Raw genomic sequence first — 20,829 nt, 5'->3', positions numbered from 1 at the left:
CGCGTGCAAGTGACTGATGGTTGTTGGTAGAAAAGGCCACGTGGATCCTGCCTTCCAAGCATCAGCTTGTCTGCTTTTGAGCCTGTAGAGTCTTTTTCCTGATCATTTTCTGACACTGTCTCCTGGGTAATGCAGCTGTTGCACAGTTGCTGCATCTTTGATGAAAAAAATGGATGTCTATAACATAAGACCCCTTGAGCTTAAGGGAACCAGTTTGGTATTTAAAGCACTTGGCAGGAGCCATCTCCACTATGTCTTGTACAGAATGACCAGCATGCCCATTTCTCTGTGTACAGAAGGCATGGTAGCTGCAACACATGTTGCTTAGAAGCAGGCCACCCAGTGCTCCCCAGCAGCCCTGCCTAGGCATTCCCAGGCTTGTGCATAGTCACTGGTTCTGCACAAGAGTGCAGAAAAATGTTGGATGTTGAAAGAATTTGGATGACATGCAGACTTTACAGTCCTAAGAAATTCTGTGTTGGTTTTTTTAAAAGGCAAATTTCTGGTCTTTAAGGCTGAGAAGATAATTGCTAAATGATAAAATGGTTAGTGCAAGAAGGTTTCTGCTCCTGTCCCCTCTGCTCCTGAGCCCTTTCTGTCTGTGTTCTGCTGTCCCTTGTCTGCCCCGCTAGCTTGGATGCAATAACCACTTTCCCCTTTTCTGACTTTGCTGCCCCCTTTCCTGCTCCTGGTTTTAATTACCCATAATCCTGCTAATTTTCTGTCCCTAGGTCTGATGACAGTGACTCCTCTGTCTCGGAGGTGCTGAGGTATAAAACTTACTATTTATTATGTAACTCTTCTTGTCTTGCTCTGTCTTATTCTTCCCCTTCCCTGCATAGAAAACCTGCATGCCACCAAACCCAGTGTGGTGTTTCTTTCTTTGTGCTGCTCCTGTTTGCTGAATACCTGATTTGTCTACCCAGGTCAATAATAAAATGTTCCTTCAGGCTCACTACATAGGCCACCTGGCACAGTGTGCTTATTTTTTCTCCTGTGGTTGCTCTCACACTTCTCAAGGGTCATGCCAGCGATCCCTGCCTGTGTAGCTAGAGCCAGTAATGCAGTTAAGCACCACATTAGCATGACCACTCTGAAAGCCTGTTTCCTAGGATAGAGAAGTAGCCAGCCACATAATCTGCTATTACATCCTTTTAATAGCACTTGGGGTTAGGAGCTAACAGCTTTAATGGTTGCTGTCTGTATGGATTGTTAGCTCCTAACCATGGGGTAATAACTGCAGGAATGAATTTAGCTTTTGAATTACGGCATGTACCTTAGCATCATGAGTAGTTTCTAGGCCTTATGGCAACAGAAAAGGCTTGTATGTTCCAGGCAGCTCCAGCTTCATGATGGCCAAGAACTTCTTCAAAACTTGTAGCTTCCTGACCCTTCCAAGTCTTTGCCAGGCCTTCCTCCACACAGCTTCTTGTTTGCTCTGCCCTTTGTATCTCTCCCACAGGACTAGTTCACCTTCCCAACGTAGTATTTGAGTGCAAAAGTCCAAATCCTCCTCTAATTCTTATTTTTGTTATACAGACTAAATGCATGCTTTTTTTAGTTTTCACAATGCATTCTGAACTGGTATTGTGACAGAATTTTGGAAGTTGTGAGTGCAGAATAATAGACTGCACCAACAGTTATGTTCCCAAGGTCCTGTGCTAAAGCTGTACTGTACTGGAAAGAAATGACTTCCCTTCTGCAGAGATCAAATCTAAAAGAATGTTCAGATTTTACCTTGGCCATTTAAAGGTGGGGTGGGGAGAGCTTATATTGTTTTTAGTTCTGTCTCATCGTGAGATTCAGTTAAGCACAGCCAGAAAGTTTGCATCAGTGTGAAGAAGGCAGAACATGGTAGGTGGCCTTCTTGTGTCATGGGCTGATGGCAGCTGCTATTCTCACATTGTCTGGACATGTGCAGGTTTGACAGTTTGTGGTGCTGGGAAGATGCTTATCTCCTCACACCTCAGTTTCTACTACTGCTGCATAAGGGTAATTACTCACAGTGAAGTCTCAGAAATTGTCATGTTTCATTCCTTTATCTTACTTTACTGCTTAATTTCTATCTCCTGTTTGGTTTAAATCGCTTTCTAGTGGCATCATTCGGCTGGCATTGTGAAAGCAAAGCATCTTAGAGCCACCCTTCTGACTCTCATGAGCATGTCTGCATTTTGTGTCACGCTAGGGATAGATATGCGTATAGCGGCGCAAAGATTGGTATTCAAGGGGCAGGCAGAAAAATCTGCAGAACGTATAAAATGCTGGAGCCACAATCAAAGAGATGCTAGTGTTTTGAAAGGCTAATGGGGCATAAGAGCATTTGCTTGGTCAGCACAGCACATTTAGTAAAATTCCCATCAGACCCTCACACAGAGAAATGATGACAAAATCCCCTCTTGCTGGCATCTGATAGGATCACGAAGAAGTTGGTTTGAGATGCTGTGGTCTGCTTTTCATTCCCTCCCATTGAAATGAACTTCAAGAAACTTCTCAGATGTTTGCCACAGCCACACTTGTTGCATTTCCCAACAAAAATCTGGGTTTCATTGTCATTTTCTGGGTGGATTCAGATGTGAGTCTGCCTTTTTCTTGATTGCCTTTTCCCATAGGGCCATATGCTGAGAGCTTAAGCGCCAAATGCCTTTTAAATTATTTTGGACATTTTCCCTTTATGATGCTAGTTCTTATTTATTCCAGTGTGCTCCTTAGGCAAATTGTTATATTCTCTGTCCTTTGTATTCAAATTAGAAAATGCATTGCTTATTGTTAGGGAGTGGGGGAGGGTGGGAATCAGACCTGGGAGGAGATAGTTCCATGCTTGCCATTGGATGCTGCCCTTATTGCATGCACTACTGAAGCTGGAGCTATATCTAGGGTAGGGAGAGGAGATCCCACTTGTCTTTTCTTAAGATCAGCTTGTATCTGGAGGGGATGACGTGATATCCTTATTAGACCATGGAGCTGTTTGAAATAATTGTACTCTCTTTGAGCTCACATAGTCTTGCCAAGCAAAATCGAACCAGGTTTCATTAAACTTCCTCTTTAATATTGCTGAAGATTGTGTCCTGAATGGTGTGAGCTTCTCTTCAATCTGATGTTGCATGTGCCCACCTGCCTTTCTTTTTCTTGCTGCTTACTGTGGGTTGAGCTCCTAGCAGGCCATGTCTCCTGAGCAGCGTGAATTCCCTGGTGCATGATAGGTCTCTCTTAGGAAGTCTGTTTGTTCCAGCTGCAGAAGTGCTTCTCCTTAGTAACTGTCACTTTCTCCCACACAAGGGGCATCATTAATCCAGTAGGAGGTTCCAGGGGTGCCCGCACAGCCCCACTGCAATGTGTCTCTGTGGCAGAAGGTCACACCAAGCCTATTCTATGTCTGGATGCAACTGATGAATTGTTGTTCACTGGATCCAAAGGTATGCTCAAGAAAAGGCACAAGGGTTCACCCTAACCCTGATGGTCTTAGGGTTCATTTAAACATTGTAGCCCATATGTGGGGGCTGCTGAATAGCATTTTCTCGTGGTGCCATTCATATGAGGGACATCATATTTAAAAGCATCTTAATGCCACCCATCAGCCCAATAGTCATGCAGTTCCTTCACACCATTAGCTATATAGACCTGACTGGGTATTTTTAGGGAACATGAATGTAAACATTGTGCCTTCTGCATGGTGGTTCGCCATGGGTAAGAGCTTTTGGGCAGGCTTCATGCATAGGCTATAATATTTAAATTGGTCCTAAATTTTACAAAAGCCAGTAAGACAGTCTGGCACATCAGGGTCAGACTATACATGACAGGCCATAACATGAAAAGAAGCCATCGGACACTGTAATCTTGAATGGAAGGTCTCAGGGAGGAGATGGAGACTGCTTAACCATTTCCCCCTGTCCCAGTTTCCCATTCAAAATTGCCTCCCCTCAGGCAACTTTTCTTGACTCTGGTGTGAAGACACCAATTCCTTTTCCTCCTAAAGGGAAAAGTAGTTTAAGAAGGTGATTTGGAACATAAAAATAGCTCAGAAGAAAAAAGTAAGCAGTTTCTCCCTATCTGCTGGTTTTCTGCCATGAATTACAGTGGTTGCACTCTGTTTCTGCCCCACACTGAATTAGTATTAACTACCATTTCCCCGGGCAATGTCAACTGGCAGATTATGCATATGTGAAATGGAGCATTGAATTGAATTGGGTTTAATGGTAATTTAAATTAATAATTATAATTTCACAGTGATTTCTTTGTTTATTTATAGAGAGGTTTTTATGCTGCCTTTCTTAGGCTTTGCCATCTCGGGGCAGTGTACAACCAGTTACCAATCAATCAATCAATCAATCAATCAATCAATCAATAAATAAATACACAATAAAACAGATAAAAATATATAAAATTATTATTAACAATAAAGAAGAAGAGTTGGTTGTGTGAGGTAAATAAATAAATACACAATAAAACAGATAAAAATATATAAAATTATTATTAACAATAAAGAAGAAGAGTTGGTTGTGTGAGGTTACTCCACTCTGTGCATTCTTAGAATGTGAGTCTAAGAATCGTTTGGGATAACTCTTGTGCAGAATTTTGTATCTTTTTAAGTGTCAGCACAATCTCTTATGATGAAGTGATGACCATAAACATCAGTTTCCACTGTGTTATTTCTCTCTGATGCCCAATATTCCTTGTGACAGTTTGTGGCCTGTATAAACAAAGTGCATGAGGGCTATTCTCTGTGCTCAGCCTGATGCATTGCTTCACAATATGGAATAGCCGTCACATGGTGGCGGTTTTGAGTGGCCTTCCTATTGTAGCTATACATAGGGCCATTAGATATATTTTGTTGTTGTTAGGTGCGAAGTCATGTCCGACCCATCGTGACCCCATGGGCAATGATCCTCCAGGCCTTCCTGTCCTCTACCATTCCCCGGAGTCTATAGATATATAGCAAAGATATATTCTGTTATGAGGAGCTCTCATTCACATACCTCAAGAAGACAATCCAGATATTATATTGCTGTATAGTAAAGGTATTGAATGGCAACCATCTGTTGTATGTAATGTACATCTGTTACTACCACATATGGGAAAAAGGAAATATGCATCTGTTAAAATGTTTGGATTTAATATTTACTTTTCTAGGGAGTAATTATTAGATTAAAAATTGTTATTTCCCATCTTAATTTCTGTGTGTTCACATTTTACAAGTGTGTCAGACAAATGAGCAATCTTAGCAAATCTGCTGAGATATTGTATTGCCTTACTGTAAGGAGGTTGTTTCTGACTCTCTGTTGGCATAATTTAACACTGATATTTATTTATCATATCATACTTATATAATTTAAGCATGCTCTCATTTTTTTAAGATCGGAGCTGCAAAATGTGGAACTTAGTGACTGGCCAGGAAATTGCCTCTTTGAAAGGACATCCGAACAATGTAGTCTCCATAAAATACTGCAGCCACTCTGGCCTGGTATTCACAGTCTCTACCTCTTACATCAAAGTGTGGGACATCCGGGACTCTGCAAAGTGCATTCGAACCCTCACGTAAGTAGTCAGAAGCTCCTGTGTTGCATTTCAGAGCTTCTCTAAGTTTTCATTTGGCCTTGTTAAGTTTCTGAACAGGAGCTTCAAGCACCCTTAATAATTCCTAGCAATGATTATACATTACACCTAACCATGGTTAAGAAGGCATTGTACCAGCACCTTGCTCCTTTTTCCCCACAGTGTTAAATGAGTACTTGTCCTGTGGAAGTCCTTTTCCTATACACCAGCCAGGCAGCTACATTTCAAAATCCCTACCAGACAGCCTCCATTCACTGCCTCTTAACATCCTCATAGATCTTCATTTCAGTTTATTAGGATTGCCTGTCACACTAGAAGGAACTTTGCCTTCTGAGCCCACTGGACTGTCTCTGCCTATGTGCACTTTCTTCCTTTTTCCATCCAGATGAATTTCTGACTCCTTTGAAGCCCGTGTGATGTCCTGCCTATTTCAGTCTCTCTTTCTTTGTGCTTAGCTCATCAGGACAGGTGATTACTGGGGATGCCTGTGCTGGCACCACGACCCGCACGATCACCAGTGTGCAAGGCGAGCACCAGATCAATCAGATTGCACTCAATCCCACGGGCACCACGCTTTATGCAGCCACCGGCAACTCCGTCCGCATCTGGGAACTGAACAGGTCAGAGGGCAAACCCAAAGCTAATTTCATTGGGGGAATCCAGAAACATCTTAAGGAAGGTCAGTGCAGAGTGGGAATAAGAGAGCAACAGAAACATTTTTCCTGTCTTGGTGTTTTAATAGAAGGAAAGAGATGGCCCACTCATAGTCCCAACCTATTTTCAATTTTTTATTCAGAATAGTTTTATGTTGCCTCTCCCAGAACCTACCAGAGACAACTTCCAAAATAAAAACCATAAGTACAAAACATTAAATTAAAACATTAATTAAAATCCAGCATAAAAAAGCTCCAGCTCAGCATAAAAACAAACCACAGACAATTTAGACAATAGTTTCCAGGCCTCAATAGTGTTAAGAAATCAGCTCCTTAATTAAAAGTCTGGGTGAACTGAAACATTTTCACCTTGCACCCAATAGAAAGCAATGGAGGCGGCCAGCGAGTCTGAAGGGAGGGGCACAGAGAGCAGGGCTTTATAAGGCAGGTCTTAACTGGCTGGCTGGGCAGTATGGGAGCGGGAGACCCTTCAAGTACCCTTGCTGCAATCCATTGCATTTATTTATTTATAATTGCATTTATTTTCTGCCCTCTCTCCAGGGACTCAGGGTGGATCACAACATAATAAATTACATAGATACAATAAAATAGAAAATTAGGAATTCAAATCAATAAATTTAAAACATTGAAACCAGAAGTTAAATGCTAAAATATGCCCAGTTCTTTCTGCTATATGAAAGAAGACAGGGTGAGGATCATGGTGTATAGCTGGAGTATAATTTGGTGGATTTCCAGTGGGGAGACCAGTGGTTCCAGATTTCATTTGAGGCCTCAACCATAAGCCTGGCAGAACATTTGTTTTACAAGTCCTGTGGAACCAATTAAGGTCCCACAGGGCTCTGATCTAATTCGGTAGAGCATTCCACCAGGGACACCATTTAGGGCTTTAAAGGTGAGAACCGGCACTTTGAATTTTCCCTAGAAACCAATAGGTAGAGAATCCATAGGGCAGAATGGAAAAAGGCTATGGTTGTGTCGAAAGTTCTTAATTAACAAAACTGAGGAGTTCTACGTGGGGCTTCTAGCTTAGCAATTATACCTGTATGACTCTTTGTGTCTGGGGCTGCCTATGTTGGAGGGAAGGAAGGTGCATTGTCAGCATTTGGTCTTGCATAAGAGCTTTTACACACAGAGAGACTCTCACATCTTTTCCTTTTCTGGCTAGACTGCAACCCATTGGGAAACTGACCGGCCATATTGGGCCTGTGATGTGCCTCACAGTGAACCAGACTGCAAACAACCATGACCTGGTTGTCACGGGCTCCAAAGACCACTATGTCAAGGTATTAAACCATTTGCCAAGGGTCCTGTGGGCAGCATTCATAAGAGCACTGCATTATGTGGTTTTCTTTGCCATCCCATCTCCTGTCCTCTCCAGAATAATAAGCTTTTCAGAATGGTATCAGTGGTATGGCATTAGAATGGTGTTTCTGCCATATTTTAAAAACACCAGCACTTCTACAATCACAGGGTGTGGTCCCATAGAAATGTCTACTTCTGGCTGAATGTTTCAGTCAGGTTGCAGAAAGGACCTTCTGTCCCAAGAGGGTCTAATTTTCATGGGTCTAATCAATGTCTGCATTATTATGCTACTAGCCTCTTGTGGCGCAGAGTGGTAAGGCAGCGATATGCTGTCTGAATCTGTCTGCCCATGAGGTTGGGAGTTCAATCCCAGCAGCCGGCTCAAGGTTGACTCAGCCTTCCATCCTTCCGAGGTCGGTAAAATGAGTACCCAGCTTGCTGGGGGGTAAACGGTAATGACTGGGGAAGGCACTGGCAAACCACCCCGTATTGAGTCTGCCATGAAAACGCTAGAGGGCGTCACCCCAAGGGTCAGACATGACTCGGTGCTTGCACAGGGGATACCTTTACCTTTACCTTTTATATGTTATATATTAATTTACATATTATTTGCTTATTCTAAACCTTCCTAAGGGAGCTTGCACAGTACAAGAAAGTCCAGCAATTAAAGTAACACTAAAATCCATAGTTAACATCACTGACTAATTGAAAGCTAGCCAAAATGCAACAAAAATAATTTTTAAACAATCAACAAAATGGCTGAACAGATTTCATCTAGAAAAATCTAAATGCCAGGTGAGCCAAAGCAGTACCAAAGATGAGGTGCCACCAACAGAAGAGGCCCTCTCTTTGCCTAGCATATTTTCAGTTTGGTACTGATGAGTAGAACTGGTGGTTTGGTTTGGTCCATCCTTCCTTTCTCCATCCTGCTTCTCCAACAAGAGAGGAACAGAGCTGTCTTATAAGGCAGGTGGTATAGGGCAGATTAATCAGGTGTTTATACCATGCTAAGTACCACAGCTATTATTTGTTGACAAATAACTGTTCATAGGGAATGGTCTGGAAATCAAAGAGGGAATTATGCAGTAACTATTAACAGTGTCACCAGCATTTATAGCTGAAGAGGGATGGTGACTTGGGCGCCATTATCCCACACCCCTTCCTATAAAATACCCTGGAACTAGCCCAAACATGATGCAAGCAACCACAAGCCCAATTCCAGCTCACCCACATTTCTGTCTCTGGATGTTTTTGGTAGGTGGGGTAAGAAGACTTCTTAGGAGGGGTAGGATTGCCTGTAGGGCTTGGTTTCATTAGCACTGCCCCTCCTCCTTTGGCAGGGCTTGGGCAATGAGCCAGAGGCTCAGCTGGAAACTGAGTTTTGATTGAGTCAATTTGAGACCAGAGAGTGAGTTTTGATTGGCAGCTTCTCTGAGATTTCTTTTCTTGCAGATTTTTGAAATCGCAGAAGGTATTGGTGGGAATGTTGGACCCACCCACAACTTTGAACCCCCACATTACGATGGCATTGAATGCCTAGCTATTCAGGGAGATGTTCTCTTCAGTGGCTCCAGGGACAATGGGATCAAGAAATGGGACCTGGAGCAACAGGAGCTCATCCAGGTATGGAGGGTGAGGAATGGCTGATTGAGGTCTAGGGTGGGTGAATGGGGAGAAGGGCAAAGAGCTTTCATGTGGTAAAGATGCTGCCTAGATTCCATTTGTAGAACTGTGGCCAGATAATCTATTTGCTGCCATCCTTGAATGATTTATCTAAAAATTGCTTTCAACAGTCAAAAGGCAGCCAATGATAAGGTGAAATGTTCTGCATACAGTTGCACTACACAGACATTCCAGGTCTATCTGTAGCACATTTGTTACCTGCAAGCATTTGTGATCTGCTGTTATACTAATCTCAGCAAGTTCCAGAGTCAAATTAGAATAATGGTTCTTAGGACTGAGAGCAAATATCTGGAGTCCTTTTGAGATGATTCCTTGTTGTTCAAAGATCTAAATGCCTTTCCTCTGCTGCAATGAATTTACAAACACACAAAAAAACAACACACTATCCCAGGGAAAAACTATTCTGCCTCCCCGAGAATTTCCGAGCCACAAATGTGGGGGTGCTGTTTTTATTAAAGGTGCCAGTGACATCACTGGTAACTGCCACAGGGAGGTCCAGCATTGTCCTTGCCCTTTTGGAGACTATTTCTGAGTTTAATTTTTAAAACCACAGGTCATTCCTACCCTTGTTGTACCACAATCCTTCCAAATGGCAGGGCACAGATTCTACAATGGTATATAGATGCCCTGCTCTTGTTTAGGTTACAACCTCCTGTCTTATAGAATCATAGAGTTGGAAGGGACTTCCTGGATCATCTAGTCCAACCCACTGCACTTGGCAGGACACTCACAACCCTATCGCTCATCCACTGTAACCTGCCACCCCCTTGAACCTTCAGAGAATCAGCCTCTCCGTCAGATATCCAGCCTCTGTTTAAAAATTTCCAAAGATGGAGAACCCACCACCTTCTGAGGAAGCTTGTTCCACTGAGAAACCACTCTAACTGTCAGGAACTTCTTCCAGATATTTAGATTGAATTTCTTTTGAATTAATTTCATCCCATTGGTTCTGGTCCGTCCCTCTGGGGCAAGAGAGAAAAACTCTGCTCCAACCTCTATATGGCAGCCTTTTAAATACTTGAAGATGGTTGTCAGATCCCCTCTCAGTCATCTCCTCTCCAGGCTAAACAGACCAAGCTCCCCCAACCTTTCCGCATACATCTTGGTCTCCAAACCCCTTGCCATCTTTGTTGCCTTCCTCTGGACATGCTCCAGTTTGTCTACATCCCTCTTCAACTGTGGTGCCCAAAACAGAACACAGTTCTCCAAGTGAGGCCGAACTGGAGCAGAGTAAAACGATACTATGACCTCCTTTGATCTGGACATGATACTCCACTTGATGTTTTTTTTAATCCCCTCCCCTTGCTCAGAATCCTTTGTTATTATTTATTTGTTTATTTGATTTATAGACCACCACTCCCAGCAAGCTGGCTCGCAGCGGCTCACAAAATAATATAAAACATAAAACAGATCTCCCATAAAAACGCCCCAATATTAACATCCACAAAAACAAACAAACTGCAGAACTCAAAGAGTCCTGTCAGAGCCCGCAGCTCAACCGGGAGCTCATTCCATCAGGTAGGGGCCAGGGCCGAAAAGTCCCGGGTCCTGGTTGATGCCAGGTGTGCCACCTGGGGGCCCAGGACCCTCAGCAGATTCATACCCACAGAGCAGAGTGTCCTGCAAGGGGCATAAGGAAGTAGGCGGTCCCATAGGTAAGTAAAGCCTGAAAGGTCAACGCCAGTACCTTGAACCTGACCTGGAAGCAGACTGGCAGCCAATGAAGTTGCTTCAACAAGGGCTGCATGTGGGCCCTCCAGGAAGGGAATGTTTTATTCGACAACAGGCCTTTGCTAATTAAGATAATTTTGTCCCTTTTCTAGCAAATTCCCAATGCACACAAAGACTGGGTTTGTGCTTTGGCATTTGTGCCCAGCCGGCCCATGTTGCTGAGCGCCTGCCGTGGTGGGACGGTGAAGGTCTGGAATGTCGACAACTTCACTCCTGTTGGGGACATTAAGGGGCATGACAGTCCCATCAATGCCATCTGTACCAATTCAAAGCACATATTCACAGCATCCAGGTGAGTGTGTAGGGCTGGCGTCCTCATTGCCCCACAAGAAGAACTTCAGCTCTTTGCCCATTCCATCCCACCCCAGGGAGTTAACTGCTCAAGGTAACAAAGCTTCCTTGGGCTGGCTGCAGGACTTACTTGATGGGAAAGCCATAGAGAGGCATTGCTTCTACTATAGCTGTGCTCCTTAAGGCTCCCCCCCCCCCGGCACAGATATGTTTCTCTCAGAACTGTGGGATGTGCCTCAGCAATTGGCTTTGCCTCCTCCAGACCCACCAACATCATTTTGTAGTGGTTTGTTATTTTAGAGGCTCCTCCTCTGTCTCCAGTGATATCCTAACCTTTTCACTTCCCTTCCTTGCTTGTGCAGTGAAGGGTTAGGGAGACTACTGAAATCACCCCTACAAAAGGTTCTTTTCTATAACAAATCATCATGTATGACTGAGTGGGGAGTACCTGAGGATGCCTCCCTTGTGAGGTAAAGTGGCTTATTCTAATAATCATGAATTGAGAGTGGGGATATGGCCATGTATCTGCCACGGTCACTTGGAGGTTCTGGCAGAGCTAGGAATGGGAAGCTCACAAGCAGGACAGGTTGACAAAGGAGACCACCCCTGGCAGGGCAGCTTAGACCACATCACGCACTTTCCCTCTCTCATGGAGTCTCTTAGCTCCTCTTTTCCGACTGTGTTTCTTTTTTCCTTTTCTGTCTTCCTCTCTTTCTCTTTCTCTGTTTCTATGTGCCGCAGTGACTGCCGGGTAAAGTTATGGAATTACGTGCCTGGGCTCACCCCCTGCCTTCCACGACGCGTCCTTGCCATCAAGGGCCGTGCCACCAGTCTGCCTTGATCCCCCTCCTGTCCTCTCTGCTCTCCTGCTCACTCTTTCTTGCTATGTTCTCCCTCCCCCTTCTTTTTCTCTTCCCTACCTCTCCTCCCCTCTACAAGCTGATCTCAGCTGCTTCTTAACGGTATGCAATGCTTACTTGCTTTTCTTTCCCTTCAGGGTGCCCAATTCCAAGGGAGACCTCACTCCCCAGCCCACTGCTAAAGTGGCTGTTGAAAGTCCAGCTCCTTTATCTTCCTGACTTGCCAGTTTGGTGTAATTAGTAAGGCTGACAGCTTAGCTTGGAATCTGTGTCCCTTGAAATCAGAGGACCATGCTTCAAGAAGAAGAGATCTCTTTAGAATTGGGATGTAAGGGTTGGTGGGGATCCAGTGAACAGTGCAGGCTCCATGAGACAGACCCACAAGTATCCCATTTAACAGCATGTGGAATTATTTCTGCATCATGTTCCTTAAGGGGGCTGGTTTGAGGGGAGCACCAATACCTTCATGATGCTGTTGGGCATTGCAGGACAGTAGCCATGTGGACAGGTTAACTCCGTTGCTCTTTCCCCCCAGCCTGTACAGTGTTTTGCTCCCCACTTGGCACACTTCACATTCTCACCCTCCTGTCTTTATTCCCCAGTGACTGGACTGTGAAGCTCTGGAGTGCGAGGAAGCTACTGAACAGCACAATCTAGGACAGGGAGAAGACTAGGCATGGCGGACACAGCAGGGGTGACCAGCAGTGGCGTCCTTGTTGAGCCTGGCTTACAAAGGCTAGGAAACAGGGATCATTTCCCCACTCGAATCTTGCACTCTCAAGGGCACAAGAACAAAAGGCAACCCTGGTGTTTTGGCATTCTGCACCAGCAAATGGGTGGCTGTAGGATGGTACTGCAGAATCTCTTTTCCCTCCCATTTCCTATCCTATATACTTGCTTGATAGGAGTCTGCAGTGTCACTGAGTGACAAAGTGAAGCTTGATGAGGTGTTGCTAAGATGAAGGTCTGAGAGCATTTCTCCAGCCAGACTCCATTTGGGACCAAAGCAGGACTTTCTCAACCTCTTCCAGGAGATGTGAGGCAGTGGGAGAAGTTGTGCAAAATCTCTTATTCCATCAACTGAGGAAGCCACACCCATTTCTTCCATAGCTTTCTATGTACAGCTCGTAGTTCAAGTCTCAATGGCGACATCTGCAAGAGGAAACTGGAACGTGCCAGCAGCTTCCTGGGTGTATTTCCTGCATGGCTGGTTGTCAGGATTTTAGAGGATATTTGTTGCTGTGAGTGTTAATGAAGTACTAGTTTTCTTTTTCTTATTTCCATCAGTGATGGACAGAGAGCTTTTTTTTTCCTTAAAGAGGGAAAGGTGGGTTTGGGAGGTGGCACAAGGATCCACCTAGTGATTGAGCACCTATGGCATTTCTCAGCTTTCGCTCCAGAGGTGGAATCACCAAAGGTTTTCATTTTCAGTTGCCATGACATTGGTTTTTGCCACCCTGAAGATCACCAATGCTTTTGACACAACATACAAACGAATGTACTAAGTGGTGACAGATACAATAAGATTTATTACAGTCTTCTTTGCCCTGCAGCGTCAACAAGGTTATGAGTTTGCAAGAATGCATTCTTTCTATATTCCAGCTTAAACCAGGAAACTAGGCCCTTCAGACAGTGGTCCATACTCAAATGAGACTGGCATGTGGGTCTGTTTACTTTGTCCTGTTCCAATCACAAGCTGGCTGTGGTCACAGGAAACAACATGTTCCCTTAAATGGGGAGGACCCATTTGTGTGGAAGCAGAAAAGTGTGGGATTTCTCCCCATTCCCCGGCTTTGAAATGCAGTCACTCTGGCTGTTTCACACATGTGATGTCATTATCATCAGTTTTGCCAGGAAGAGGCAAGAAGGAATTGACTTTCTGCGCTTGGAACTTTCACTGGATCTTTTGACCCACTCAGTTTACTCATGGACACTAATTTAAGCCCTGTCACTGTGTGACTGAAGCAGCTTTCATCTGTATGCATCAAAACACACCAGTCCATGCCTCACTGGAGAGGTGCCACACACCCTTCAGTATCTTCTTCCTCTCTCATACATTAATATGCTGTGCACATGAACTCTTAATATGCATTGTGCTTTTCCACCAAAGGTTGGGGACTGACTTCTGTGTGTGTGCTTGTCTCCAGCAGGCAGGCTTGAGGAAAGCAACTCACCAGTGAGCCAGTGCAGACATGCAGGCTGCATGAACCTGCTTCCTGCCTGTTTCAGATATTTTTTCACAGCTCTGCCCCAGCTTGGAGGAGTCCTCAGCTCTAGTCAACTGGGATTGCATTCGGTATAAGTAGTGTCTACTCAGGCGCTTTGTGAAAACCATGGCCTAGCGCATTGAAGCTGCCGATTCTTGCATCGGAGTAGGAAGTACTGTAATTCTGTATGGGTGTTTTAAAGCTTTTGTGTCTTATCTTGAGTATTATTTGGGGTGGGGGAGGAAGGAGTGCATGTGTGTCCATGTGTGTGAGAGAGAGAGCTTTGAAGAGGGTAAAAGTTTGTTTTGCGTTAACCTACCTCATGGCCCAGGGTCTTTTTATGTTAATAAAACTTGAATTAGTCTGGGGAACAGGCATTCTCACACTGGCCCTGATTTTTGATCTTGCAGTTCTGACAGCCAGCTGTAGCCAGAATGAGAGTTGTTGGGACTCTGTGCGTTGCCTTCACTGGTTATTATGTTGAAGTCCAAGACTTGTTTGTTTTCAACCAGCTGCACCATTTCACTAAATGCTGACACTTGTTGAATCACTGTATGCCTGGCAGTCTTCTCTTGACTTAGTATAGTGGGGAGAAGGTTGGGTGAATCAAGTCTTGGGACCATCTCATTGGTAATGAAATCAGCACAAACCCCTCTCCCCTGACAATCCCAAACCCTTTGTGTTACCACCCAAGCTATCTTGTCTGGTATTTAGGGATACGTAGTCACCTGTGAATTTTGTTTTATGTTATTACTTGTAAAAATGTAGGATCAGATTTTGAACTAGCTGCACACAGTTCACCTACATTCCTTCCTGTAGGAAGTTGCATAGAACAAAGACTATGAAATATCCTATGAAATAATACTTGATATACTGGCATGGAGGGGACGCCTCTCCTGGCCACGTTGCCATACAGCCCCATGTGCCCCACTCTTCTACTTTGCTTTGAAGTATGCAATTTCCCACCTCTGGAAGCGAGGGAAATGTACTTCTCTAGAGCTGCAGTTAGGTGCTGTCTCAATTTTGTTGTTGTTGTTACAGTTGATCACCATCTTCAAGCACATGGTGTAAAGGGTCAAAATGACAATGCAGAAAGTTCTGGTTTTAGTGGACCTTGAATATACATGTACATGAAAGGGTCTCCATAATCTACTCTAGCTTCAGCCAGCAGCACAAGGAAATTCCGGCTATGTTAGCATGGTATTCCTGATGCTCATGATTTGGCACACAGAGATGCTACAGCCCTGCTGTTATGCCTTCTGGCGACAACATATCATAACACTTACCCTCCCTTTCAAGAAAGAAAAATAAACCTGGAATGACCCTCTGATCTAATGCACATAAATGCCATAGGACTTAGTTATAGGCACCACCAACCAGTTTGTATGTACAGCACACCATTTCAAATAACAGGTGCCTTTTCTTGCTCTGAAATATCTTTTACAAAAGGCTGGTGCTTGTTTGGGGCTTCTAATGGGGGCTATGTCATCAGGCAAAATGGTTTGTGTGTGCGCGTGTGTGCATGTGAGAGAGAGAGAGGATAAGGCGTGTAAAATTTTATACCTCTGTGTAAATAGTGTAAGTTATTTATGGTTCCTGATGTAAATGGTTTTCCATTGTGTGTGTTTGTTCCTCTTCTTAATAAATAAGCTTGTTAAAATGAAATCTGTGCATAGGTTTTTTACTCCCCCCCCCCCCCCCCGTTTTGATCAATAGACTAGAATTGGAGACTCTTTCAGTAGATGAAGAGAAAGATGGGGAAATTTGATTTAGAGGGTTTAAAGGAACAGAATGATGACAGGAAAACTGCTGGTACAAGAAAGGTAGATAGGAGTAACTTTTGCTAGAAAAGAATGGTTTCTGCAGGTTACATGATTGAATTTTGTCTCCACTTCCTTATTACTCCAAACTCTGCCCCATTTCAGTACCTAAAGTGCAGCAGATTAGTCTGATGTGTTTTTTTGTTGAATCCCCAATAAGCCGATGATTGTCTTCAGTGGGCTGTGAGTGTGGTACATAAGAGAATCCTGTTTCACTGTGCACCCCTCATCCTTCTACACACAGTTAATTTATGTGTTACCTGGTTTTGTGCACCTTGAAAAGGAAGACAGCCAGTGTGGTATAGTAGTTAGCAGAGGCCGGAGTTCAGATCTTCTCAGCCGTGAAACTCACTAGAGACTCAATCTAGTCAGACTCTCAATCTCACTGGGCTGTGTGAGGATAAAATAAAGATGGGGGGGGGGAACCATATTCACCACCTTGGAGGAAGGGGGAGGATACAATGTGACTCATTATTTGGAGCCTCATATTTTCCTGCTATTGTATGAAGGCCCTTAAGCCAGGTATATTGTGCTTTAAGTTTGTAAATTGCAATTCTGATAAACCTGTTGTCAGATTTCTTTTGGGCAACAGAGTGACCTTTAACTGGTCTCCCTTGATCATTCAAGTTCCTACCTTGGAATGATCTGATGGTTTTTGGTGTTTTCTAATGACTGAGCTTTTTAATGTGGTATTGGATGGTTTGGAAGATATCATGTAGTGGCTGCCAAGTTCAGCCTTGTGGGACTTAGAATGCATGATTCTAAGCTTTTCCCTTAGAGAAGACAGTTCTTCATCAGCTAATTTTGCCCAATCTCTCCTTGCTCTGCTTTTGTGAATGCTCAGCTGTTTCAGGATGGCTGGTAGAATGCCTGGAGGGCTTCATAAAACAGCAGTTCTAAATCCATCCTTGAACTTGAGCGCTTGGGGACATAAAATTGAGAGTGACGATTTACTATATAGCAGAGCTATGAAGGAACAGATTGCAAGAACTCAGATAATTCACTCCAAGATAAAATGTTAAAATACATTTAATGCTGTTTAGAGGTAAGTCCAGACCAACTGTTACAAACAGGGACACAGGATCGCCAGTGGCAAAACTTTAAACAAATAAGTTAATCTCAAGAACATTGTGTGTTCTGCAGATACTGCACATACTCCATCATTATGGTACCATAATTAATGATTTAGCATCCCTAGTCTATCAAGCAAACAGGAACAAAGGTTAAAGACACCAAGCTGCCTAGAATAGCATTGCAGCACAAAAGGGAAGGGCCAGGCCCATCCCATGATTACATTCCACAAACACTGCAGTATCCTGAGAATCACTTTTTCTTGTTGGGGCAGCCAAGTTCCTAAGGATATGAAGGCAAACTATTTGTGTGTGGGTAATATCTGTTGTAAATAGAGCAGTGAAAGGAAAGACAGAACAGTTTGTCAGTGCCTTCCATAGTACTCTTGTTCTTTAACATAATAACTGAAATAGGAATGATACAAATTTGTTTAGGTTGCAGAACTAATGTGCACAGGCTGTAAACTTCAGCTTCCTGGGTAGAGAATTAGGACTATTGTCAAATGGAATTTTGATCCTAAAGCAGAGCTTATGCACAGCCCTGAATGACGGTGTGTGAGTCAGTGGGAGAGGTGCTGGGCTGGGACTAAAGCACAGAGTTTAAGTTGCTCAAATGATAAGATTACCAGAACAAAAGACTAGAAAAAGTGGGTTGAGATAGGATGGGGTAGATAAAAATCTAGACACACTGTAGTATTCTCACTGAGCTGAAAAGTATCTAAAAGGTTAACTTTGAATAACCTCAATTCAGTCATCAGACATGAGTACTTTGGTCTCTTAGCTGCTAAATTGCAGTGAGTATATCCCACCACAAAGCCTCTTGTGGCGCAGGGTGGTAAGGCAGCAGAAATGCTGTCTGAAGCTGTCTGTCCATGAGGGTGGGAGTTCAATCCCGGCAGCTGGCTCAAGGTTGACTCAGCCTTCCATCCTTCCGAGGTCAGTAAAATGAGTACCCAGCTTGCTGGGGGGTAAACGGTAATGACTGGGGAAGGCACTGGCAAACCACCCCGTATTGAGTCTGCCATGAAAACGCTGGAGGGCGTCACCCCAAGGGTCAGACATGAACCCGTGCTTGCACAGGGGATACCTTTACCTTTATATCCCACCACTCCATAAGCAAATTGTGACACCTTTCTGCCACCTAAGGAAACTTCTCTGATATATGTGGCTCTTTCTTCAACAGATATGAAGGGGAGGTTCCTTAGACTGGATTCATCCAATCAAACAGCTAGGCTCCTGCTAAAACTGAGAGAGAGAGAGACGAGGAGTTTTATACCCTAAAGGAGTTCCAAAGCAGCTTACAAACCCTCTCACCATAACAGGCACTCTGAAAGGTAGATGGGGCTGAGAGAGCTCTGACAGAACTGCTCTGAGAACATCCTTAAGAGAATTGTGACTACCCAAGGTCGCCCATCTGGCTGCATGTGGAGGAGTGGGGAATCAAACCCAATTCTCCAGATTAGAGTCTGCCGCTCTTAACCACTATGCCACGCTGGCTCTCATTTAGCACAATGCAGGTGTAACAGAAGTTGCATAACATAGTTTCTATTGGTCATGCAGCTGTCGAATGGGAGACCTGTTACAAAACAGTTTGTAACCCTAACCCACTATCTAAACTCAGAAATACTATGAGAATACAGAAAATGCCCTCCCCAAAAATTTGCAGCAAGGGTGTGATTTTAATTGCTTGGCTCAAGGAAGGTTTTTGCAAGAAATTTCAAATCTCTGTCATAAAAATGAACAACCCGGATTCCTGTGCAAGCTAGGCCAGACTGTGACTGAATTAACCATTAAGTTAGACACCTGAAAACCTGGATAGAATGAATCCCTTCCCTATAGTGTTAATGGATCTTGGAACTTTCCTGTGGGAGCAGCATACCCATCCTGGCATCCAAAGCTGTTGTCTCATTACAACTCAATTAAACAATGGACATTTTGTCAGTTGTAAGATAACAAGTTGTCTGGTAAACAAGAGATTACAAAATGCAATGACTTTGTATATGGAGAAAGTCTCTCCCATGAAGTAATGAGGGATAGGATTAGATAAAAACAAAAAGAACAAGACTTCATCCATGAAATGGGGCCATTTTTTAGTAGAAATTTCCAATAAAACTGAAAATAAGGCATCTGCGATTGAGATTTAGAACCAAAGAGGAGTTGTGAATGAAAGTACCTTATCACATGGCATGCTGGTAAAAGTGTAGCTTACACTCAAGAAGACTTGCCAGTTTCTTTGGTCTGGCCTGATCTGCTGGCAGCGAACACACAGCCTGATGTAAGAATAGAGGACAAAACCACAACTGAACATTTGGGAAAGCACATACATCCCACTCCCACAGAGGAGAGTCAAGCCATGTTGCCAGGCTTGACTCCTTTCCTAGCAGCCGTCTGAAATCCTTGGAGCTGATGCTGCACTCCTAAATTGCAAGCATCCCAAGATGTCTCCACTGTAGCAAACAGATGAATAAATAGGCAGACAAATTAGCATTGTTCTTGCTGGTTTGTGAATTCCACCTAGTCCACAGCAAAAGAAGCACAACTGTCCAAGACAAACAAGTCTACTGTGCGAGTTCAGCACATGAACAAAAAGAAAAGGCTGAGTAGTCCTCTCCTGTGGCTTCCAGCATAGATCGGAAATCTTCTATTCAAGTAGCAGGAAGGAGCGACGGGTCCAAGAACATGCCAAGATTTGGCTTGGGACGGCCTCCTCACCTTCAAGTAGACAGTCAGCCTGCTGACAATGCCCGATTCTTCGAGGTGGATGGAGTAAATAGCTTTCTAGACCTGAGTAATGATTTCCCCATTCTCCGGCACGTAGACCTGCACAGGGGCTCCCTCGGGAGAGCGTTTCAGAATATGCACACGAGGAACCTGCAGGGTTTAAGAGACAGCCTTTAGTAAATCTGCTTCAATAGATTGAAGCTCAGCTCCATAGTAGTGACTCTGCTACCATTAGAAATTTTCTCACATTAAGAAAGGATAAAAAGTACTTCTTAGAGTACTATCTGCCCTTTTGTGGTAGGAAAATGTGACAAGTCATGTGTTTAGTGGCAGAATTGATTACATTGATTGTGTTAGGAGAACCTAGTTAAAGAAACAGCAGGCTTAATAAAGAAACTAATAGGTTTAACAGTATATGACAAACAGGATAACGATAAGGGGAAAAATCCACCACATTCCCCAAAAAAGTACTGCCAGGAATTCATCTAGTTGGATGGTGTGATGGTTTATAAGAAGATGGGTTAAGTAAACACATGTGTTCCATGTGCAGTATAGGGGGAAATCTCTTTTGCTCCTGTGGCTACTTCCTAATTCAGCACTTCACTGCTTTGTTTCCCAACGAAGGGAAGCAGGTATTGTCAGGAATCAAAGGGCTTGGTGTGGCTCTGTCCTGCACTGCAGGCAAGGGAGCTGCCCAAGGAGAAGAGAATTGTCTGTGTTCTGCAACTCTTGCATGCACGACAGAGGACCTAATTTTCAAGGCCAAGAACAGTGTTCTACATGACAGGCATCGCTTTTGCTGAGAATATTTCCCAAGTTAGGTTAGACAGTACACAGATTTCCCAGAATGCAGTGTCCTCCTATCAACCTGCAGGATAAAGGAGCAGAAAGCAGCATAAATGGCAACAAGATGGCGGCTA

At 43.8% G+C, this 20,829-nt stretch overlaps 3 protein-coding genes across 9 annotated transcripts in view; 1 reads left to right on the top strand and 2 right to left on the bottom strand.

Annotated features, from left to right (window-relative positions):
* KIF21B (kinesin family member 21B) overlaps positions 1-15,963 on the top strand; it is a 91,945-nt gene extending 75,982 nt beyond the window's left edge. The window contains exons 28-36 of one of the 4 annotated variants that reach the window (XR_013230368.1): positions 732-770; positions 3,277-3,413; positions 5,352-5,532; positions 6,006-6,170; positions 7,390-7,507; positions 8,979-9,149; positions 11,033-11,232; positions 11,973-12,193; positions 12,694-15,963. Coding sequence is in view for 2 of the 4 variants with exons in the window: in XM_077334253.1 (XP_077190368.1) it covers positions 732-770; positions 3,277-3,413; positions 5,352-5,532; positions 6,006-6,170; positions 7,390-7,507; positions 8,979-9,149; positions 11,033-11,232; positions 12,694-12,748 (1,066 nt within the window). In the remaining 2 variants the exon portion in view is untranslated. The remainder of the gene's footprint in view (positions 1-731; positions 771-3,276; positions 3,414-5,351; positions 5,533-6,005; positions 6,171-7,389; positions 7,508-8,978; positions 9,150-11,032; positions 11,233-11,972; positions 12,194-12,693) is intronic. The other 3 variants (XR_013230369.1, XM_077334253.1, XM_077334254.1) reach the window with 3 other exon arrangements.
* Positions 1-20,829, bottom strand: part of RPL10A (ribosomal protein L10a) — a 486,091-nt gene that overhangs the window by 183,352 nt on the left and 281,910 nt on the right. The window lies entirely within an intron of this gene.
* The window catches only part of INAVA (innate immunity activator), a 49,518-nt gene continuing 45,818 nt past the window's right edge, over positions 17,130-20,829 (bottom strand). For all 4 annotated transcript variants that reach the window (XM_077334251.1, XM_077334250.1, XM_077334249.1 and 1 more), the window contains one exon: positions 17,130-20,059. In XM_077334251.1, the coding sequence (XP_077190366.1) occupies positions 19,967-20,059 (93 nt within the window). In that variant the 3' untranslated portion in view covers positions 17,130-19,966. The remainder of the gene's footprint in view (positions 20,060-20,829) is intronic.

The sequence above is a fragment of the Paroedura picta genome, chromosome 4, assembly GCF_049243985.1.
Source record: "Paroedura picta isolate Pp20150507F chromosome 4, Ppicta_v3.0, whole genome shotgun sequence".
Taxonomy (NCBI): Eukaryota; Metazoa; Chordata; class Lepidosauria; order Squamata; family Gekkonidae; genus Paroedura; species Paroedura picta.
The sequence above is the reverse complement of the archived record's forward strand: the minus strand, read 5'-3'. Positions and strand labels throughout refer to the sequence as shown.